This window comes from Malania oleifera, chromosome 13 (genome assembly GCF_029873635.1).
Source record: "Malania oleifera isolate guangnan ecotype guangnan chromosome 13, ASM2987363v1, whole genome shotgun sequence".
Taxonomy (NCBI): Eukaryota; Viridiplantae; Streptophyta; class Magnoliopsida; order Santalales; family Ximeniaceae; genus Malania; species Malania oleifera.
In genome coordinates, this window is record NC_080429.1 from 41,520,474 (window position 1) to 41,544,858 (window position 24,385).

Sequence of the window (24,385 nt, forward strand, 5' to 3'; positions counted from 1 at the left end):
TACGGATACCTTTCGGTGTTTTAGCCATATCTTTTTCTATATGACTCCAAATTGAACGTTCTTGGTATCAACAGAAAGGTAAGAGAAAATCTCAAAACTTTCATGTTGAACAATTTTTAAGATAAGAAGTTATGCATAGAAAAAAAAAATGCTTATTTCTACTGTCTGGTCGGCTGGCCGGTTAACCGACCCCTTTGTAAAAATTAATTTTTGCCTTATTTTAACTTCAAAACCATTTTAAAACCTTTGTATAAGTTAGGAATTTTATGAAAAAGGTTTTTCATTTTACTTGGAGGTCTTATGGTCTATCGAAGGTATTGGTTGAGTTTCAATTTAGATAATATGATATGCATGCACACATTAAACCTAAATAATTATTACAACTTATAAAATAATAAATAAAGTCTTTAAGTGTTCTGCTCCTCTGATTGTCTATGGAATACGCCTTGGAATATGATCGTTGGTATGAATCAAGGCTCCCATATTGCATCTCTCATTTATGCCTTCTGCATTATAGATTTGTTTAAAGACTAAACGCACACATGAGATGCTATGATTTGTCATAATCAAAATAGTGATCGGATTCAAAAAGTCAACAATATCAATAAATATCACCTTGAAAGGAGAGGAATGAACTAAAATGGGTTGGGAGCATCCATGGCCAAATAGGGATTTTCAAATAAGAAACCTATGCATAATCCAATTGGACTTAAAATAAAAATTTATAATAGCTTTGAACTTGAAAATAAAAACACATCAGAACATTAAAAAAAATAAAACATAGTAAATTCTAGGGGGAGTAGATGCAGGTTGAGAGTGACGCGAGATTTTTGGCGCAGGGCGGGGGGGGGGAAGGGAGGGGAGGTGCTGAGATTGAAAGGGAAGAGGGAGGGGGTGCGGAAGATCAGAGTGAAAGTCAACATTTCCCCTTGCTTGCTATAGGCCCGGCACAGTAGAACATTTAAAAAAAAAAAAACACACACACACACACATGTTGGGATATGAATCCCGCCCAAGATCAAATAATACACACACAAAAAACACACAAGATTTACGTGATTCGGCCAATTTAGCCTACGTCCACGAGAGATGAGTAACTTCACTCTATATATGGGTATACAGTGAAGAAGGAGGAGGATTACAACACACTCAATTCACTCACTTTAATAAACACTCACAGTGCACTCACACTTATTGTGTTTTCACTCACTCTCACTCACGGAAAGCTTTCTTTTTCTGTGTATTTATTCACAACCGGAGGCCGACTCAATGAAGGAGTAGTGCTCCTTTTTATAGACGGAGAGAAAAAATTATTTGCTGCAAATCTCCTACAAAGCCAACTTTTCCTCCTTGGAGTGTGTGCCACCACACAACCAAATCTGCCCACCAGCAAGCCTTTGCCTCTCCTTGTTTTATTATTTATTTACACCAGCCGACTACAACAATCCTGCTACATCATGTGCAATTTTGCCTTCTTTGATTATATGAGGCGAGACTGAATGGGTTGGGAGCATCCATGGCCAAACTAGGATTTTCAAATAAGAAACCCATGCATAATCCAATTGGACATAAAATAGAAATCTATAATAGCTTTGAACTTGAAAATAAAAACACAACGGAATATTAAAAAAAAAAAAACACACACACACACACACACACAGTAAATTCTGGGGGGAAGCAGATTCAGGTTGAGAGGGAAGGGAGATTTTTGGAGGGGGGGAAGGGAGGTGTTGAGATTGAAATGGAAGAGGGAGGGGTGCGGGAGATCATTGTGAAAGTCGACATTTCCCCTTGCTTGATGCAGGCCCCGCACAATAGAACATTTAAAACACACACACACACACACAAAGTAAATTTTGGGGGGGGGAGGTGCCGAGATTGAAAGGAAAGAGGGAGGGGGTGTGGGAGATCAGAGTGAAGGTCGACATTTCCCCTTGCTTGCTACAGGTACCGCGCACATATTACCCTTGCAGCAATGGTTAACTCTCTATGGCACCCAAATTTTACACTAATGGAAGTCCACCCATTTATTTATTGAATGACAGGCTTTTAGACCATCGTTAATAATAGATTATTATTTAATAACCATTCAAAAAAATCCTCATCACTTATAAATTTTTATGATTATATCTTGCTCTCATTGTTAAATATTAATCATTACTAAATGAAATTTTTGTAGTAATTCAAAAAAAAAAAATTAATTAATTAATTAACTAAATTTTAATTAATTATTTAAAAAATTCAGTTTTAGCTCATGTAATGAGCTGAAACTTTAATTGGGTAAATAAAGTCACGTCCAATCCTATAAAAGATGTGTATGTGAGTGAACGCACCAATGTATACTTGAAATGTATAATTATTTATTTATATTGTTATACGACTTTGCCTTTCTTTCTTTTTTTTTTCACTTAATTTTCACGACAGACCGTTATTTCAGGTACACGGTCCTCCTAGTAGCCTCTACTTCCTTCAAAAGCATTTCTATTTATGGCCAGACGAACACCACCACCCAACTTCTGAAACCCTCCAATTGGACTTTACCTTCTCTGCTCTCTTTCCTCTCCTTCTTCACACGGGCGCCCACAAAGAGAGACAGAGAGGGAGATCATGATCTGGGTCTGGTTCTTCATGCCAAGGTCATGATCTCATCATCATTCCTGCATTGTGCTTCTTTCTCTCCGACGTTTTGACCCTTTTCAATCGATACCCATTTTGAGTTCTTTAATTATACTGCAAGAGGGAATAGGAATTCTTTGATTCTCGTTCTAGAGTTAAGGAAACATGGCGTCTCGGTCATTCAGGCGTTTTGTTGAACAGGAGCTGGGCAAGTTTCCACATTTTGTGATCTATGCTGTTCTCGAATGGGTGTTGATAGTTATGCTTTTTATTGATGGGTTTCTCTCTTTCATTGCCAACGAATTAGCCAAGTTTTTCGAAATGCAAATCCCATGTTTGCTTTGCACAAGGATCGATCATGTTCTGGTCCGTAGAAACTCGGACTTCTATTATAATGATTCTGTTTGTGAAGCTCACAAGAAGGATGTTTCGTTCCTGGCGTATTGTCATGTTCACCGGAAGCTTTCTGATATCCGGAGGATGTGTGAGCAATGTCTCCTTTCCTTTGCCACGGGGAAAGAATCTGATTGTGATACATATAAATCTCTGGTTGGGATTCTGCATAAGGATTTTGAGTGCTTTGTTGAAGATGATCACGGAGTTAATTTGAAATTGCCTGTCGGAAAGAAGGATGAAGTTGTGCACGTTGAGAAGAGTAGTGAACTTCGGTGTTCGTGCTGTGGGGAACCCCTGAAGATGAAATCGTCCTTGCCTAGGAGCAGTGTTAATCGCTCTGTAACAAATGGAAATCATCTTTCACATGTTCCCGCACCTACTCCTCGGGCATCCTTCGTGACATTGAAGAATGAGGAGTCTCGGAGCTCAGAATTGCCCCACATTCAATACTCTGAACTCAAGTTTATGTCAGATAATGAAATGACGGAGGAGGAGGAAGGCTCAAATGCATTCATTGCAGGTAAGCAATGTGAATCTAAATCAAAAACAGAAAAATAAATATTGAGTGCATCTGAAGTATTTCTTTGCCATTTCATGGTGCAGTTTTGACATGTCAGAACCTAAAAGTTCAGAGAACTACCACATTATATATTGCAGTAGTTCATGAATGATTAATCAATACAAAGCATATTTTCCTTTCTGATTTTTCCAAGACTAGTTTTTGAACATGTTAATAATAATTTAGAGTACTCTAAAATTATAAATGCCTCCATTATTGGTCATATCTTCTGTATATTTGTTTTGACTTGTTACTAAATGCCTTCTCCCTCATTGAACGGTTTGATCTTGTTCAGCGGGCAGAGAAGATGCCAAAGCTGCTACAGTGCCATTGCTAGCAGAATCTGAATATTTAAATGAAGTGTGCAAGAGCCCCAATTTCCATAGAGGAAACAAGTTCTTTGGAATCCCACTCACTGATTCGGCTACAAATAGTCCAAGGTGGACTACTAGACTTCTCAGGAAGTCTCCGCTTGAAAAATCGGAGTTGGCTTCAGAATCAATTGAGGGAAATTCAACAAATGAAATAGATTGCGAGTCCATCTTGCATCGTCTGAAGCGACAGGTTCGATTGGATCGCAAGTCGCTGATAGCTCTGTACATGGAACTGGATGAAGAAAGAAGTGCTTCTGCCATTGCTGCAAACAATGCGATGGCCATGATCACACGATTGCAAGCAGAAAAGGCTGCTGTTCAGATGGAGGCCTTGCAGTATCAGAGAATGATGGAGGAGCAGGCAGAGTATGACGAAGAAGCACTGCAAGTAATGAAGGATTTGCTTGCCAAGAGAGAGGAAGAAATGAAAGATTTAGAAACTGAGATTGGAACTTATAGAGAAAAATATGGGTGCAACGGGAAAGTAGGTACTGAGGGATGTGATGACCGGGCTGCTAACGATTACCAAGAGTTGCATTCCCAATCGTATTCATCCTTCAGTGAAAAATCTGAATGTGGCAGCCCTTCTTCTAGTTTTAGTGAAGGGGGAAATAATGAAGAAAATGAGCATAATTCTGGTCGAGCTGGGTCATTGCAAGAAGAGAATGGAAGGGGGGTCCTTGATGAGTCTATATTGGATTTTGAAGGCGAGAGATTATATCTTTTTGATCACTTGAAAAAGCTGGAGAAGAGGATGAAAACTGCAGATGATGGGGTGCAATCCTCACTATCAAGTACAGACTTGGCTAGTCATGAAAAGGAAGATAGAGGTAACTGACTGTTTCACTCTTTTACATTTCCAATAACATTTAAGTGTGTCTTTCTGTGGTGGCAGGAGAGGGAACTAGTGCCTTCATTGCAAGAGAAATATCCTATCTCAGTGAGAGATTGAGGGCCCTCGAAGCAGATAGTGGATTCTTAAAGCATGCTGCTATGACAATTCAGAAGGGTAATGACGGAACACAGCTTTTGACAGAGATAGCTCAACACTTGCAGAAGCTTCGGCATTTGGAGAAAATGACCAGGAAAGATGTTGCTGCATGATTTTCATCCTAATATTTCATGGTAACTACTTCCTAAATAACTTTTCTCAGGGCAGTTACTGCATAACTGTTAGCCAATAATTTTAATCCACTTTATCCATCAAAATCAAAGAGCAAGCATATTATAAATATAAGTACGGCCAAGCCCAAACCCAGGTTCCTCATTAATTGTTATTGGGAACGTCAAGCTACTTTCTTTCAAGCTTATATTAATTTCAAAAACTGTTCACTACGATATTTTTAATGTGAATTGATGACTCCCCAAAAAAAAAAGAATTGTATTGTCATGTTTTAGAGTTGCCTCACTGAAAATTGTAAAATGTAAATGTATCCAGCAACACATGTGCAAGCTCATTCCTATATGAAGTGAGTGCCTGCTATCTAAGGGAATAACTGATGGCAAAGCCTTTTCTTTTTTTTTTTCTTTTTCTTTGGAAGACTATTGGATGCTTCTTTTGTTCTTTCTTTTTTTCTTCTTTCTTGTTAAAAAAATTTTTGTTGGTTATTGGATGCTTGCTTATCCAGAAGATGCATTTATTTTGTTTTTTTTTTGGGGGCGGGGGGTGGATGCATTCTATGCATAGTTCATTACTGTTGATCATCTCTTTGATTCACCATATTTAAATTTTTCTTTTTCTTTAATTCTGTAATTCAGACAACTCTCCAAACATCGGGTAATAGTAATAGTATTTTGTATTTCAAAGTGTGCTGTGAGCACAAAGACAGCCTTTCAAGTACTGAATGGTAGTCCATTAAACTATATAAACCAGAATTCTGCTACTTGTATAATTATTTTTCTGGTCGCAGGATTCCTTTCTGCCTTTCCTGAGTGCTGAATAGCTATCCTTTAAAACTAAATAAGCCAGAATTCAGTTATTAATATAGTTCTTTTTTTGGTTGCAGGATTCTTTTTCTTAAAGTTTTAGGATGTAAATACATTTATTCCTATTCTGGAAAAAAAAATTGGAACTTCTGGTTTTGAAGCTTCAAGGAGCTGTAGATATTTTCTTCCTTTTTTTGACTTTGGTAATGTTCTTTTCTTCTCTTTTTCTCCCAATTTTTAGGGCTTTCTGTGTTTTGCCTGGAATAGCCATCGCAGGTCCAACGGCTGTAACAAATTATCATGGATTTACATGGCCTTATTGTTTATATTTTTTTATATTTTTGTGACTTAATCTATCTATGCAGAAGTGTTGGGCAATCACCAAATATATAAACCTAAACATGACTACTTTTTATGTTTATTAGTCAAGGCATGCTTGATGTTACAAGCAATATATGTCCAAGAATCAATTCACCTAAAAATGCTTAAGCTATTCAAGCCTAGGGATGGTTTTTAATAACTCTATACAGCCCCGCACACACATGCTTATTCGATTTGAAGAGTAGAGAAAGCATAATGTGGGTACTGAGGATCAAACTCTTAAGACATTTGGTCAAAGAGGCTTTGATACTATGTCAAAGAACCAATTCACCTAGACAGGGGCGGTCCTTAGGCATGGATTTTTATATCCCAAGCAATGTATGTTCCTACTTCTCCATTTAAGTCTTTTCATGAGCAAATGATACACTGATAGTTTAGGGCAAGAGCCACCCGTAGAACAGTAACACATTACGAGATCCCCATTGTAATGAATGTTGTCCCCCCATTGTGGATTTGTATATGTACATTTCTACATTTTTTTCATTCCCTGAGCAATTGATGGATGATGGAAGGATTCATAGACAACAAATTTTTGGTGATTGCTCTAGTTTCTTGAAGTTCAAACAATGCTATACTATGCGTATATATTATGGTAATTTTGTAAGCATGAACTCTGATACATTTTTGTGCAAACAAATAAGATTAGCTGCTGTTGATGTCTCTGACCAGTTTTTCACCTGCAATGCAGCAAAGCATTTTAATTTTAGTGGAACAATGTAGTCAACTCACTAAATGTTTGGTATGTAGAAATGAAGTGGTATTGTCCTCACTTCATTGAATTGTCCAAACTTGAAAAAGTTGCAGTGCTTGACTGACATATCCTTCCTTTTGTTGTTGGTCCTTTCTCCCTTCTCTTGATGTATTATATCTGTTTGTTGTTGCTAGGGTGCAAGAAGCTGATGCTCTAGTCAGAGAAGGGAGAAAATGCAGCACAGATAACTTCATAGATCTTAGAGGAAAGCTCAAAGATGTTGGACCCTAATGTCTCTTGGAACTGTTCAAAATACCAAGTAGCTTGAGTGATAATTTGTTTCTCTTCTCACTCTCTTGCTTCATGCATGATCAACTTTGTTCTGTTAATTGATGAATTCTCTTTGAGGATCAAGACTACATGTTTAACATTTTTGTGCATTATTGACCCATCCTGCAAGTAGATATGATTGTGTGGACTGGATTTGGCAAGGCAATCCATATTTCAAGAATCAAACAAGTTTTCTGAATTTGACAGCTTTTTTTTATTACATTGTCTTCAGAGCATTTAATTTGTTAGAGGAAACACCTAGGGATTGTTTGGCATCATTGTAAAAAATTATGGGGAAAAAAAAGCAGCCTAGTGCACAAGGCTCCCATGCATGCAGGTCTGGGTAGAGATGGACCACCATGGATGTATGGTATGCTAAAAACTAAAAACTAACAATATGTTTGGTTAATATTTTTTTTTTTTAAAATAAAAGTTAAAAACTTATTAAATGCATGCTCATTTTGTCTTTAAAGCTAAAAAATATTATTTGAATAACGAAAATACTAAAGAATCAAATAAGAAAACATTATAATACTTAATTATCATGTTGTTAAACTCACTTTTTAGCTCTCCAAAAAATACATGGCAATTCAAAATTGATAAAATTATTCTTTGAATGGCTTTTTTTTCTTTTTTTTTCAACATTTGATAGATCTCATTCATATTTTTATTATTTTATTATATTTAAAATTCATATGTTACTTTAATTTTATTATTTATTTATTTAAATTCATAAAAGTGAATTCTGAATTTTAAAAGCACTCTGGAAACAAATTGCCATTATTAAAAATTATAAAATTTAATTTTTATTTATACAACACTTGGAAACCAAGAACAAAAATAACAAAATTTGCAACGCAGACAAATACATTATCATCACCTATTTTTCATTGTACAGCAAAGTTTAAAAATAAATAAGAGAAATGTTACGAAGTAACCCCTTTATTTGAGTCGAGAGGGATCTTCCTTTAAACGCATTGGGTCCTTCTCCATCCCCCATATGCCCAAATCCACAAACATACACAACCAAAAGGGGGTGGGGGTGTTTGTTAAAACTACGCTCCATAGGACTGAAACTTTTTGGTTAGCATTCTCAGAAGTAAAATAAATTAAGACCCTAATTGAGCACATCCTCTCTTTGGCCTTTGGATGAAATAAAAATAAATAAATATGATTAAAATGTAAAAATACAAGAAACTACAATAAAATTAGTAAAAATATTTTATGATATATTTTATTATGTTAAAGTTTCTTTTAAATTTGCATCGAAATATATCCCATTAAAATTTTTTGTACACAATGATTTAATATACAAGTAAATTTTGAATTTAATTGCGCCAATAGTTGAAACTTTATGCCAAAACCAAAAAATATAAATATAAATATAAAATATAAAAACGTTACCAAGTATTTCCTAAGCTCCTTCAAATTTAACAATACCCTACAGACCAAAGGAATGGAGCGCAAAGATCGCAATTGGAGCACATAGGTAACCCTTTCCCCCTTCTCTACTAAGTTCACTAACAAATAAATCATCAACAACAGTCTTAACACGTACGGGAAAAGGGCTAAGAGGATGAGAATCATAGCTGCATTTTGATCTATTTGCTTTACTTAATAAACATTTACCTACATTAGAATTGATAGATATAGCTCGCCCTTCAAGAAAAGGGTCCCCAGGCCACAAGTTTCCTACTTTTGCAAGTATAGGAGAAGGGTCATCACAGTATACACACTTACCTCTACTTTGTGCAAAGACGTTGTTCCCTTGGACTCGATCCTTGAGCAACCAATCACAAAGAAGCAACCTTATTATCGATTCAATACTCACCCACAAAAATCCCAATTAAACGACTAAAAAAATTTTAAAAATAAGAATACAATATAACCACAGCATTGGAAATGTTCTCAAAATGTCGCAGGTTAAGCAATAGATATCAATTCAAAGAAAAACAATGTCATACATAGGATCAAAACAACAAAATGATATGTAGGCACGTCGATGCTGCATGGTTAGATAAAGAACAAGATTGGGAAATCCTTAGTCAGATCACCCTCCACATAAAATTTGTAACCCAACAATCATAAAATGCAACAATCACAAGTAGATTTTAATGTGTCCAAATACCAACATAACACTTAAATCATTGATTGGTGCAAATCCTCAGTGCAGAAATGCCTTTCTCAGATTTATTAAAGATTCCTTTAATCAGCACTACCCAAAGAAGATTTTTCACCAAAGCAGCAGCATAATGAATTCACTAATTATAACCAACAATCATTTTAAATAATAAATAATTAGTTTTTCCCTTCAGTTGCTGAGAAAGCAAATGATTTTTTTTTCCGTCACTTTATGAACAGATAAGCATTCCCTTCAGTGGATCAAGCCTGGTACAGAGAGAGATGCATATATGCTTTTTACCTAATGACGTAAAATTTCTAAAATGATGCCTCATCATTGTTGTTTTGGTCACTTCTTTAGAATACAAGACGAATAAAATCCTCTAGAAAGTATTCCTAAAAACTCACATGAATGAAGCAGCAAGGGCAACTCCAAACAAAGAATGATCATAACAATGGTTCTGTTGTCTCCCAGAATCAAACACAAAAACTCTTTTTATCTGCGACACATCTACAAAAGCACAACAGGAAGTAAACAAAAAGGGCCACTGATAGTAAGTGATGAAGTTTACAAAAAATAATCAGGAGTTCGGCGTGTGGTTTCAGGTTCAATTTGACGAGGTGCTGGGTCAAATTGAAGGAAATTCTGATCCATATTCTCCCCAATCTCCAGTATTGCAGCCATATTCCCACATCGATAGCAGTAATTTGGTGCACTAAATACCGTGACAACATTTTTTTCCTACAAATAATCAAAGACAGAAAATATGAAAATCAGTGTCATGAAACATTCAATACAAAAATGATTGGGGCCTTCCACTTTTTGAGATTCACAAACCTGACACCAATTGAAACCTTCCATGACAAGCTGATGTGCTCTAGCAATAAGAGTGAGTCCATTAGTGTGGTTGAACTGTGCAGCTATATCCTGTCCAAAGGTGTATCCTGCTCCCCTTGGAGATATTCCCCATCCACATCGATCATCCGGATCAGACCACAAGAGATCACACATTGGGCCCTCATGAGGAACCTAATTACACACAGTGGGGAAAAACATAAGTAATTCAACAACTCAGGCAAAGGTTATTATAATTAATATAGCGAGCTGATTAGATAAGTGAGATACTATCCTTGAATAAGAAGTCCCATACAATAATCACACATGGGACTGGGAATAAAATAAAAGAAATGCCAAAATCTAGGGCCATGAGACATGTCTCACATTTCATTCTAATTTGCATTCCATCATGCAACTGATTGCAATCCCAATGAAATGGCAGTATCAACTACCAAAGGAAAAAATACAGCATCCATCAATGCATGGAAGCATTCCCCCAGAGCAACGAAACTGTCACATTTTTACAGGACTATCTTTATGTTAACTTGCCAGTCACATCATATTTAATTTAATTATTTGAAGTTTGTAAGATGGCATCATTTAAACAATAATGCACTCTATTACCTCGCATGCATATAAGATGTTGGGAACATGCAGTGAGAAAAAGGGAAATGTTCAAGAATGTTTTGGTTGAACTTCTGACAAGAAGCTAATAATCCCTAGCAACCAATTAAAATGACTTCGACATTTATTATATAATGCCATTCAGACCAATTATGCTATGGATAAATAGGTTTGGCTGCTTCAAATGCATCAAACTCAGAATCTGTTGTAAGATAATGTCATCCAGACCAATTATGCTATGGATAAATGGTTTTGGCTATTTCAAATGCATCAATCTCAGGATCTGGTACACTCTTTAGCAGGTAAAGCATCTGATAACAATAAGAAAAAGAATATGGTACTAGACTTTATCTCAGTTTGCCACATGTGCAAAATAAGCAAGATGAAGATTCTGCAATGAAAAGACAGAAATAAGAGTTCAGACTTGGAAATACAACAGCAGTAAGAGAAAACATTCATGTACCTCCTGTATACGGTCCAGAGCACGGATATTATCTAATGTATCTAGAGATGGGGACAGTCCACCATGCATGCAAAATATCTGCATGGTAACAACAGATACTCATCAGATGAGATCACAGGGATGATAAGGGCAAGGAAGCATTGAAGATTACAAACCTGACTCTCAATAAGTGCTGTAAGCGGCAAATAATCAAATAGGTCAGTGAAATATTTCCAGACATTTGCATTCCCATACTTTCTCAAGCATTCATCATAAAAGCCATACCTGAAAATAGAAAATGTTCATGTTAATGATTATCCAGATACTTCATGAAGAATAATTGCTTAAACTAACTAAAACATTTATAAAGAAGTATTTTACATGATTATATTTTTCTTCAAACATTTAACACCTTTGTGATGCGTTTTACAGAACTGTCACCACTGTCTCTTCAAAACATACAACAATCAGGGCATTCTCCAACAAAATTGAGTACAAAATTATGGCCATAAGGCTACATGATACAATCAGTTTTCTCTTACTCTTTTGGCAGCATCATAAGAGAATGTATTAATTAAACAAAAGAAGGAAACAACTCGATGAATTTGGAAGGAGCTTCAAGCACAGCATGTAGCCCATCAAAACACTTGCACATGTTTAGGTGATGGACCTCAAATTTATTGACTGCCTAACATGAATTTTATATGCACCATTGCATTGCATGAATATTACTAGATCTCTAGCTGATTATTCAGTTTCAGGCATCTTGTTGCAAGCAATGAACAAAACGAAAAAGAAAATACCTTTTTTTTTTATTTAAAAAAAAAAAAAAGACACTTACAAACTGGGGGAAAAGGCAATATTTTGAAATCCACAATGAAAAATGGAAGCTATGATAAAGTCTTACGATTTCCATCATCTGCTTTATACATACTAAATGAATTCAATTTATTCAAAAAGTATCCACTCCTTGAAAATCCATACCCCACCAATTTGGTGTATGTTACTTCAGATTTATGATTGGCTTTGACACACAACAAGGACAAGTGGGAAATGATCTTGCAACTAATTGGAAAACTCTACTCTACGTATGCCCTTTTTTAAAAAAAAAAAAATAAGTTGTGCCTAGAATTATTGTTAAAGCACAGAATCTCTCACAGGCCATGTATCTACCATACAAGTTCTACTAATTTAGGAAGTGTGGAAGAATCTTTTGGATTCTATTATGAAATATTAATAGCTTATTCAAGCTAACTAGCTAAAGACTTGGTTCCAAATTTTAGTTCTCCAAGATAATAACACCAGCTTCTGGAAAACATGGTGTTGGCCATCAAGGAGTTTGCAGGGGAGAAATTTATGAATTGGCTTATTATCATGGTTTTAGAACCTAGACTGTTGACCAATTACAAAATATAATGTTACACGGATCTCAGATAAATATTACAATGATTGAAATTTTTTTAGTATATTATAGAAACAAATAGGAATTTTATTTAGATGGCCTTTAGTAAATCCTTTATTTTACTTATTTTAATTGGCTAATTAAATTTTAGAGTCATATTATTTTTGTAATATTTATAAAGTTTTATTTAGATGGCTGTTAGTAATGTTTACAAAGGTGATTAAAAGTAGCCAATTAAAGTAAAAAAAAAAATCAATTATTAAAAGTCATCTAGAATAAAATTTGTACTACTGTTCTTACTTTTATAGAATATCCTTACAATTTACTCCAATAAAATCTAGTTGAAGTTGGAGTCATTTTGTCATATGCTGTATTTCTTGTTATTTACATATATAACTTGTTATTTGCACATAATTTACCCCAAGTCCCCAGCCATTAAACAACAAACTACAACTTGTAAGCCCCTCAAATTCTCCCAAGGTACTAGGTTTAATCGCCTTCTGCATGCCAAGAATGTTGTTTTAACCCCCTAAACAAGGAGGCAGGTTAATCCATCCCCGACCCTAGTTCATGCCAGTTTAAGGTCAAAACAACAACAAATAACAAACAATAACAAACCAAGTCTTAAGTCCCACTAGGTAGGGTCAGCTATATGAATCATTTTCCCCCAATTTATGTGATCATAGACAATTTCCTTTGACAAATTCAGGGTTATAAAATCCTTACTCACCATCTCATTCCAAATTAATTTAGGCATACCCCTACCCCTTCTACTGCCCCTCACAGTAACTCACTCACTCTTCTCGACTGGTGCACTATGTGGCCTACATTGCAAGTGTCCAAACCATCTGAGTCATCCCTCCTTTATCTTATCTTCTATAGGAGTTACGCCTAACTTACCGTGAATGTGTTCATTTCTAAATTTATCTTTTAACTTTATGTCACTCATCCATCTAAGCATTCTCATCTCAACAACTTCTCTCTTTGGATATGCTATTTCTAAGTCACCCAACATTCTCCATATAACATAGCTGGTCTTACAACCGTCCCATAAAACTTCCCTTTTAATTTCAAGGGTATTCTACGATCACAAAGCACAATTGAAGCACTTCTCCATTTTACTCAATCTGTTACTCTATGCATTAAATCCTCTTCACTTTTTCCCTCAACTTGCATAATAGATCCAAGGTATCGAAATCTAATAGTGCTATTGATTTCTTCATCAAGTTTAACTTTGTCTCCAATATTCCTCCTACTATTACTGAAATTGCATTTCATATTTTCCGTCTTATTTCTACTTATCCTAAAGCCTCTAGATTCTAAATCTTCTCTTCATAATTCTAACTTAGACTCTACTCCACCCCTAGTTTCATCAATCAAGACAATATCATTTGCAAACAACATACACCATGAAACCTCATTTTGGATACTCCTAGTCAATTGATCCATCACTAACACAAAAAGATAAGGGCTCAAAACAGAACCTTGACGTACAGTTCTAACACTAGTCATTACTCCATTGTACATACTCTTAATGACATTAGTATAACTACTACATAAAATTTTCAGTTCTCAGATGTTGACCAGATTAGCTGTCCTTCCTGGGTTATAAAACTGTACTTATTATTGGTCAGGCAGGGCAGAGTATAGAGAGCAAAAACACACTGCAGTTATGGTTTTTGGATGAGAAAAAATATATGAACTGGGAATGAACAAGGTACAACAATAGGTAAAAAAATTTCCTTGAAGCAAATAGCAAAATCTAAGAAAATTACAATTAAACAGCCTTCCAATCCCTTTGAAAGTCCAGACAGTGACCCCGCCCCACCACACGCAGACACACACATACAAGGGAAAAAAAGGAGAAGGAAAAAAAGATTAGCCCAGAAAGATGTGAAGCCAATTGTATCCCCCAATAAAACAGGAGAGGTTGTGCAATCCTCGAAGGTTCTTGCATTCCTCTCAATCCAAAGGGTCCACGAGATAGTAAAAAACGCACCCACCAGTGCCAAAACCCCAACATCTCAAAAGCAAGGTATTTCCACAACACGAGAAAAAAAGAGCAAGAAGGGTTGCCACTTGACAATGGAGGAAACAATGTGCATTCATTTCATTGGACTCGCGACACGTCAAGCACATATATGAGAGATTTGTAGGGTCTTCTAATATGTAACAAATCATGTGTATCAATTCTATTGAGAGTCATAGTCCAGATAAAGGTCTAAATCTTAAAACAAAACCTTTTGCCTTCCAAATTATGTGCTCAAGGGAAAAGATTGCAGAAAGGAATTTTTAAGAGGGAAGAAAAAAGATTTGGTATAAAAAGGACCAAGAGTCACCCTCACGTCATCCCTATGGAAAGGAGCAAAATGATTCAAGGAATTAAGCAAGGTAGCGAGCCCATAAGCCTCTCCTCGAATTCCTAAAAAAAAAAATGGAAGTCCCAAGAAGCAAAACATACATCATGAAGAGTAGAAAGAGTAAACAAGCCCCCTAGGAATTTCCAAGGGCCCACATAAGGAACAACAGGACTTCCTCTAGTATCCCAGCCATAATAATTAACCCCGTATTTACTCTTTATCACCTAGTACCACAAGGAATTAACCTCCACAAGGAACCTCCACAACCATTTACCCATTAGAGAGATTTTTTTTAGAAACGAAGCTTGAACCATCCAGATTTAGGTCTTCTAACAACCTCCTAGCGAATGAGGTGATCTCTCTTATTCTCTCAAAAACCCAACCAAAGAAAGTCACACATCACATTAACCTCTCAAGAGCCTCGACTATAATGGTAGAAACTCTAGAAAGGGATAAGAAATAAATACAAACGTAAGAGAGGAGACATCAATAATTCAACCCCTACGAGATAAGTGCACCGCCTTCCAATCCTCCATCCTCCAACCTCCTACCGACCCTCTCAATTACGAGATCCCAGAAAGCCATAGAATTAGCATTTTCAACAAGAGGGAGACCAATTTAAGAAAGCGGCCAATCTAAAGAAATACAACCTGCTAGTAATAAAACTCTTTAGATCCCCACTGTCTAAGTTGATATCAGCCACCCACTTGTGGGCAAGGTAATATTGTAACCCCAAAATCTTCTCAAAAATCTTAAACAAAATAATAATCTTTTGGAATTTCACAATGTTGTCCTCAAGAAACCACATTATCATTAGCAAATTAGAGATGTGCCTCCACATCTTACTCAGAACTAATAAACCTCTAATCACTCACCCTAGGCATGCAAGAACATCTTGCTCAAGACATTACCAAGATAAACAAAAACATATAATAGATCCTCTTGCCAAAATCCCTTGAGCAGCCTTGAATCACTTTCCAAACAAACCATTGACGTCGACTAACAAATTGGTTGAGCTCAAGTGAATGCTAAGCCATGGTCACCATAACACCGAAAACCTCTTGCAACCTCATAGATAGACCTTAGAAACAGTTTAGTAAGGGCTAATAACCAAACTGATAGTGTCAAAGAACTCTCCTTCTTAGTCATTAAGACTAAAAGGTAGAAATTCCTTAAAAACCTTAAAATTTCTTCCCACAAAACCTCCCAGCCAACCTAAAAGGCCATTGTAAAACCATCACGGCCAAAATATTTCTTCATACTCATCTCAAATAGTATCTTTTAATTTCTTCAGCTTCAAAAGGCCTCTCATGAGCTAAGTTGGCCTAGATGGGACTCCAATCAAAACTCCCAACATCAATCTATTTTGGAACTCCTATGTATACACATTCTTGTAAAAGTTTGGGATCTCATACCCAATCTCAGTATCCCCCCCCCCCCCCCCCAACTAGGTGCCTAGAGTCTAACTCTGGCTCCTTGAAAACACCTTTTCTCCTCTCATTTGCCACCTTGTGAAAAAAATCCTAAACTGCAATCCCTTTCCCCAACCCATTTCACTCTCAAGAGCCAACTCATGTCCTCCCTCAACACCACCACCTCCAAATCATTCCAAAGAGTAGATCTTCTAGCCCTAGCCTCCCCATCTTTCAAGCCAAACTCCTCCAACCAAGAATTTCAAGAAAAATGTTGTTTTTTTTATCTCTTCAACATTCCTAAAGACCTCTTTATTATGGTGTTCTTCAACTTAACATACTTCAGCATTTTCATCAAGTCAAAACCCCTCCCAAATTCCACCCCTGAATCTCACTACCTCACCAATCTTCTCATGGACTCTTGGAACAAGGGGTATGTCAATCACATGTTCTCAAATTGAAAAAACAGGTGGGACCCTACTACAATGAGTTGGAATCTAGAAGCAAAGGACAATGGTCTGAAGTAAGGCTAGCAAGGGACTCCTCACCACATATGGGAAAGCATCTTCCCACTCATTCATGAACACAAATCTATGAATACATGAAGCAGCCTATCTATCTCCAAACACCATAAGACATAGTGGCCACTGGCATTCCCATATAAATAAATTAAATCTCCTCATGTTGTTAGAGACTCTCAAACCCCCAGGCTACTCCTGAAGTTGAGGATAACAATGAACCACCCCTACATCACCCACCATAGATTGCACAAACCAAAAACACTAACAAACTCATTGAAGAAAGAGTTACGCAAGGAGGACGAATTTGGGTCATAAACAGACATAGAGAAACCATCACTTCGGAATCCTCTATTCACTAAGAAACATACATAGAGAAAGATCCCACAAGGCAATCCTTAATAGAAGCTACCATTGTATCCCACGCCACAATTTGACGCCCAAACGCACTAGAAGAAGAGAGAACACTAACTCCACTCCTTCACCACTCTTCTCTTGCCACCTTACCCTAACCACTAAACATTTCAAAAAAGAAGTTTCACTTGAGACACTTCTAACAAGTAACAACCACTAAGGATCAGCCGCCCTTTTCATAATTAACCAACAACACTACCCTACCCAACTCCCTACTAAATTTCTTTGCCTTCTTCCTACCCTAGGTTCCTTAACCCAAAGCTTCTTTCTCTCTCCACCTTCCCCTAACTCCAAATAAGTTTCACTAAGGACCCTCCTTTTTCATACTCTCTCTCTCTCTCTAAAAAGTCCACAATTTTGAACGACCCCTCAATCATGAACTCCCTGTGGTATGTAGTACAATAGTGACCCAAAGGTTGCATCAAATGCCATAAATCTAGGTGAACACCTTAGAAAAAATTTTATTTACTGGGGCTCTAGTTGTTCATTACTTAGACCAGCTATCATGATGGAATTAGGAACAGCAAAGTTGTCATAAGGCAGCTTGACTACATTCTTAGTATCCAAGGACTTTGGCAGGGACCTCCTCAATTTTCAACTTGTTTTACAGCTTTATCTTTTGAATAGACTATCTCTTTTAAATTCCAAAACCCCAACGACATGCTCATCCTCTATCTCATGATCATCCCCGATATTAGCCTTTGATGCCCCGCCTTTCCTATGGAATTGCTCAATCAATAGCCCATCATTCTCAATATTGTATGAGTAGAGAGAATTGTCCTCATCTTCAAAGCCTGCAAGTCTCATCACATCCTAACTCGATAATCTACTTCCCCCACTGCTCTCATTTTCACCCTCCCAATAAACCTTCAAAAGTCTATGTGAAGTAAAATCCAAAAGACCTGAGTCTCACTGTTGTGTGCCTTATTCTCCCCTTGCCTTGCTTGCTACAACAGGTTGAAGTTAATCCTAGAGTTGTGGCTAAGTGTCTAGCGGGCTTTTCCTATGCATTTATTGCCCAAATAAACTAGGCACTAGAAGAAGAAGCCTCTTACTAATTTGGAATTGGTACTCTTTCAACTGCCCAATAAGTTTTTACTCTCCTTCTTCAAATCCTCAATTACACTAACCAAAGATATCATGAAATAGAAAAGGTTCCCCCCCCCCCCCCCCACCCCAACCTTCCCCCAAAAACAAAACAAACAGGATCAAGCTTTCCATTCCCAAAACTTCTCCTTTCTCACCCAAACTCCTCAAAATTCCTCCATTGCCCTCGAAGAGGAGCTTCAACTCTTTAAATTACTACATGTTGTTTGTGCTTCAAAGTCTTTGCCCACATTCAGGAAGCCACGATCGAGGCACCATAGCTTCTAACAGAAGTTAATTGCCTTGTCTCCATCTTGTATGCATATCATCCAATTAACATCTAGGTATCCTCTCCATCGAAATGTACCATACAACAGCATTAGCTCTCAATCCTACCATGACATGATGGTCGGGTACCCTCAAAGGCTACACCCAAGGATTCAAAGTTTTCAAGAAGAGGAATATTCACCATTCTAAAGACAATCATCGTCATTTTCTCTAAAAGAGAGATGAATAAAAGTTGCCAATTGGCTCTCTCTGTAGTGCACAATGAACTTTTTTTTCTTCAAAAATAAGCAATTTCTTGTTGACTAAGACAATGTTCTCCCTCTTGAAAACCATGGATTGATCCAAAGTTCAAGAATTTGATTATGGCAAAAGATCACTTAGGTTGCGAAGGAAAAACTCATAAGATGGATCGAATGAAGAAAGTGGGTGGAAAATTTAATGGTCGAAAGGATCATGAAAAAAGCATGGCAATAGAAGACTAAAGATGACAAAGAGGTGTCATATTATAATACAAGATTCATCGTTGTTTGTCATCCCAAAGGCCATGTTTTTAGATGCATCAAATTCTCCTTATGTTTCGCAAAATTTTCATTCCTAGGAACAGAGTCATCCGAATTTAAGGATTTTTACAAAAAGAAAATGTGTTGTCATCATAAAACAAATGACAATATAAATTTTTTTTATTAATACATAACATGGAATGGACATATAAAGACTATTCCAAATTTTGATAATGGGAATGTTTATTTCCTATCCTATATCCTATATCCTATTCCAAGTTGGATGGAATAGCACAAGGTTTTGCATTAGTGAATTTTTTCTAAATTATAATATACCCCTACACAATTTCTATTCCATTCCAAATTTATTCCATTATATTTCCATGAATAGACGTTCCATGAGTTAAATGTAACCTAAGCTCTCCTAAGATTTGCCAAAAAACGCAAGCATCCTCTAATATTCAAAAAATATCAACTTCCTTTAACATTTAAATATGATGACAAGTAGTAAATACTCAGCATTTCTTTGTACATGTATGCATATTATTCTCCATAGATGCATCTTCCAAAGAGCTAGCTTTGCATTTCCCAAAATCACGGTCATTGAACTCATGTAAGAATCACATGTGAGCTTCCTCCAATAGTTGGGTGTCCTCCAAATCATTTAACTAGTCCAATCTATTATTAAGACAAACACGTCACAATGTAATGGGAAATCAGCAAACAGAAGGGGTATGCCAGTCATTGTATTTACATGTAAAGGGGGCCATTGTCATTTTTTGAACGTGAGGGGAGATCTGTCTTTTTTGTGAATCTCAAGGGAGGTTAATGGATTTTGCCCTATGCTAAACATATTTGAACATTTTCCATGTGATATTATGATGATTTGAGAACATATAAACACATTTGAAATCCATTGCCTTTTTCACTTTACGTATATACAGCATAAATATTATCTGAATCAATCTATGCGTACCAAATAAATTTCAACTTAAAAAAGAATTTAACAAAGCATCTATTGCTTGCAATATGACTTGAAGAGCTCAAGTGAGTGAAAGATCATAATGAAGGGAATATAAAGATGGGATGTTCATGGTTGCATGGGCTAGTACCGTTTATTTTAGGTGGCTGTTTGCAGCCTCGAATTGTCCCAACTTATTACACGCCTAGGGGTGGAGCAGACAGGGACAAGGGCACAAGAAATCATGAAAACATATTACGTTCATACCTCAGTGACCTTTCTTATAGTTTTTAATAAATCAACTGACTTAATAAGAAATAGATATCATGTGTTATCACTTTAAGGAGCCAATCTCTCAAATGCAGTTATGCTCCTGTCTACACCCACATTTTTCAGCCATATGTGTATGTGCGCATGTGCATGTGTTGGATAATGTGCAATGCCAATTCATCATTCATGTACTTATTATGTTTTACATTTCCATCAAAAGCAATTCACATCTTATTTTAGGCTTTAGTTCTTCTAGAGTCCCCCTTATTTTCTTTCTCCCTCCCTATGATGCAAAATACATACCATGGTCTAAATACAAATTTTAACATGGTTACCAAATAAAATGAGAATTATCACCATTTTTTAGCACTCAAATGCTCAAAGACAAAAGAAATTTCACATAACTTAAATTATATGAAATCAAGACAATTATAGTGTTGGTTAGGTCTTTGGGTTGGTGGAGGGTGATGCTTTGAGGTTATTTTTTTTCTTTATTTGTCTTTAGCTTTATTTTTTGAGGACCCCTTATCCTCCTTTGCTTGTATTCTCTTCCTTTCTTAATCTATCTTCTTTTCTATTAAAAAATAATAATAATAAGACAATTATAGTGCATCCCATCAAAAAATTTAATGCTAACATACAAAAGTTACTTTGGAAGTAGGGGCAACTGGTTTGCATTAATACAATTGTTTGAATCCGTAGGGATAAAAAACTTGTTTTAAATATCTAGTTTACCAACTGTTGCAATTTAAAAGGGAATAAGTTTATGAGAATGCACAACTTACACTTGAGTTATTTGCCGGCTCTCATGATTTCCTCTTAGAATTGTTATTCTATCCCTATAACGAACTTTTAGGGCCACTAAAAGTGTGACAGTCTCCACTGAGTAGTATCCTCGATCTGCATTAATAAAAATAAATCACAAAAAATGGAATGTAATATATCCAAATTCTAGACATTCAGAAATAGATTAACAAAAAAGGTTGTCATAAATAACAACACAATAAGATAGAATGTACAATGGTCATGGCGTTCGTTAATTTTGGAAACAAAACAGGAATGTTATTATTAATATGGAGGTGTAATGTGGAGGTTACAACGAATTCAGAAAAATTATATCCTCTTGAAGAGAAAAAAATAAGCATAAAGGAACGTCCTACTAAAATACCACCCCATTTGGTTTATATAAACAAAATAAATTAAGAGATATAAGAGGATCAACAAAGAGATATGACTTATTCATATCTGAAATATATAACAAGGGCAATCCATTTATAAAAAAATAAAAATAAAAAATAATGAACACCATGTCCATTGCACATTCAATCATAGTCAACCGCATAAGAAAATAGCTTCATAATGCAACCCAACTAGATCAACAGAACCTATACATCTCTACTACTTGGGGTTTTCCTACCCAATCATTTTACGCTATCAAGTTGCAGTTAACAGGCTTTTACTAACTGTCTCAACCCTCAACTTTTCTTAACAACTTAAATGGCGGGAAAAAAAAAACAATTACGAAATTATCATTCAACCTATGATTTCCTCAACTGACGCTAGCTCTATTTTCGAGCTAATAATTTCATTGCTTAATATATCTTGGTCTGGTAGTATTTAATGACAATATACCAGCAGGCAGATAGAGAAAGAGAGATCATTTAACGCATCCAAATGATTACGAACTGACCTACGTAGTCCCCCATGAAGAGATAATTGGTATCGGGAGCGCTCCCTCCGATCCTAAACAGCTCAACGAGATCGTGGAACTGCCCGTGAATATCGCCGCAAACGGTGACCGGACACTTCACCGGCTGCACGTTCCACTCCTCCACGAGCACCGCTCTCGCCTGCTCGCACAGCGCCTTCACCTCCGCCTCCGGCAGAGGCTTGCACTCCATCAGATGCTCGATCTGACGGTCCAGATCCGCCTGGGACGGCATCGCTCTCTCCCGCCCAAGATCTTGTCAGCACGCACGAGTTCGAGCAGAACCACCCGGGAATGGTTCAGATTCCGGTCATGCTGTCTCCGGCGGCAACAAGGATTGAGGTCGGGGCTTACGGGTCCCGCCGTTAGGGTTTGGAGGAGCGGGAGGATGAGCAGGAGGAGGAGGGGAGCAGAGCAGAGCAGAGAGGTGAGCTGGGTATGGCTTGGATGGGTCAGATTGGGGTTTCAATGTTTCATGAAGCCATACATGATTGGTTCTGAAAATGGGCACTTTTCACGCGGGCCCCCCTGGCGTCCTACTTATTGTAATTATTAGTTTATTACTACTAATATTAATATTAATACTGGTGGAGTGTTTGGTTCCTCGAATAAAAAATATCCTCATAAAATAACTCATTTTTAAAAATTCAAATGCTTGTCTCACAATAATTTTTAAATTTTATCTGTATTGTAAAATTTTTACTTTCTTTGTATTCTAAAATTTCGATGAATGTGTATGGGATTTAATATTTCTACCCTAATAGATTAGGGAAGCAACATCAATTTAATAAATTAAGCTAGAAAATTGATCAATTAATTATAATATTTTCAAAATTGAACTAGTGAACAAATCGGACATCTAATCGATTTTTGAGTTGATTAGTTCAACTTATTCAAGTCACCTAGTTGATATAAGTATGAGAATATAATTACATTATTATTTTTAAAAATTAAAATATATATAAATAAATAATACTAATAAATCAAAAAATCTTAAATAATTATAACATTTCAGAATATTTTGTTACATACAATTTATTTATAAATTAAATAATTAAACACATCTTAAAAACATATATATATATATATATATATATATATTTGAGAATTAAAGTCTTTGATTGGCTTAACATTTGGTTTCCACGATATTAGGCTTTATTGGTAAATTTTTTCAACTTAATATATTAAATTGATATTATTTTCCTATCACAAAAAAAGGTTTTAAAGAAAATGTCATTTTATCATGTATAAATTTTTATCACATAGACTTAGGTCGACTAACTATCGACTAACGGAAGGTTCACTTTGTCAATTAAATTAAATTTTATAGAGTTCTTTGGTAGTTTTAAAAAATTGAGGGGGTGGGGTATCATATTCCAAAAATTCAAGGGTACTACTGAATTTTACCCTTAATTAAATATGTCTTAAAAATTTCCACATGACCAAGACATGGGGGAGGTGCATCAAGCTAACCTTGTGACGACTCAAAAAATTTTCATATTTAAAATTCTCTAATACCACCTGTAATAACCTGAATATTTCATATTATAATAATAATTGATAAAGACAGTGAAAACCCTCAAATGCTAATTATCAGAGTACTAAACTATCTCAATATTATAACATGTATCTAACTCATCAAATGATGAGTATCATAATAAAACTCTAAACTTATCTAAACATAATTAAAATAGTACAACTCTCCACAAGACCTTTTATCCTGACATAAACACAAACCTAGTAAACTAGTATCTCGCTTACACTTGCAATGACTACAAAATCTAACCGAGTCCCACCCACGCTTCACTGTGCTACTCTGAATCCTGCTAAAATCTTCATGATATCTGAAAAATGTTAAGTAATCATGGGGTGAGACACCTCTCAATAAGAAGGGATAGGTTATTATCAGTGTTGGGCAACATGAGTTTTAATATAATAAACACATCCATTTAATAATTAATTTCAACTAAGAAAATGTATAAAAAATGTACTCACGCATATAGATAAATATATTTTGATAATACAAACTTTTTTCTCAAAACATGTTTAAGTTCAGTAGAATGCCTCCATGTAAATAAAACAACATATAATTCATCAAGAACCTCCCCCGTAGGGTTTCACTGGCTAACATCATGCTTTCTCCCATGATAGAGTTGTGCGACCCAAAG

The 24,385-nt window shown here is 36.0% G+C and overlaps 2 protein-coding genes across 4 annotated transcripts; one reads left to right on the forward strand and one right to left on the reverse strand.

Moving 5' to 3' along the window:
* The first annotated feature begins 2,460 nt into the window (after nt 1-2,460).
* Nucleotides 2,461-7,481, forward strand: LOC131146286 (probable myosin-binding protein 5). 3 transcript variants are annotated; one of them, XR_009134295.1, is made up of 5 exons: nt 2,461-3,532; nt 3,867-4,775; nt 4,841-5,070; nt 5,952-6,074; nt 7,138-7,481. XR_009134295.1 is itself a non-coding variant. In XM_058095767.1 (4 exons), exons 1-3 carry the CDS (start codon nt 2,782-2,784, stop codon nt 5,047-5,049), a joined length of 1,869 nt encoding a protein of 622 aa, XP_057951750.1. In that variant the 5' UTR covers nt 2,548-2,781; the 3' UTR covers nt 5,050-5,070; nt 7,138-7,481. The 3 variants fall into 3 exon arrangements, 1 of the variants encoding a protein (XP_057951750.1); XR_009134296.1 differs by having other exon boundaries at nt 2,548-3,532; nt 3,867-4,739; XM_058095767.1 differs by lacking the exon at nt 5,952-6,074 and having other exon boundaries at nt 2,548-3,532.
* A 2,228-nt stretch (nt 7,482-9,709) lies between these two features.
* LOC131146287 (serine/threonine-protein phosphatase PP2A catalytic subunit-like) lies at nt 9,710-22,762 on the reverse strand. The gene is made up of 6 exons (XM_058095768.1): nt 22,200-22,762; nt 21,295-21,409; nt 11,475-11,583; nt 11,320-11,397; nt 10,233-10,424; nt 9,710-10,136 (listed from the first exon to the last, which is right to left on the reverse strand). The coding sequence occupies exons 1-6, from the start codon at nt 22,450-22,452 to the stop codon at nt 9,963-9,965; spliced, it is 921 nt and encodes a 306-aa protein (XP_057951751.1). The 5' UTR covers nt 22,453-22,762; the 3' UTR covers nt 9,710-9,962.
* Nucleotides 22,763-24,385: the final 1,623 nt, after the last annotated feature.

Excerpts from the sequence above, each read along its gene's own strand:
- LOC131146287 (XM_058095768.1), bottom strand. The coding sequence starts at position 22,452 with ATGCCGTCCCAGGCGGATCTGGACCGTCAGATCGAGCATCTGATGGAG. Across the intron at positions 11,584-21,294 it reads AGCCGGCAAATAACTCAAGT|GTATGGCTTTTATGATGAAT; the intron begins GTAAGTTGTGCA and ends TTCTATTTTCAG. Across the intron at positions 11,398-11,474 it reads CAGCACTTATTGAGAGTCAG|ATATTTTGCATGCATGGTGG; the intron begins GTTTGTAATCTT and ends GTTACCATGCAG.
- LOC131146286 (XM_058095767.1), top strand. The coding sequence starts at position 2,782 with ATGGCGTCTCGGTCATTCAGGCGTTTTGTTGAACAGGAGCTGGGCAAG. Across the intron at positions 3,533-3,866 it reads CTCAAATGCATTCATTGCAG|CGGGCAGAGAAGATGCCAAA; the intron begins GTAAGCAATGTG and ends GATCTTGTTCAG. Across the intron at positions 4,776-4,840 it reads TCATGAAAAGGAAGATAGAG|GAGAGGGAACTAGTGCCTTC; the intron begins GTAACTGACTGT and ends CTGTGGTGGCAG.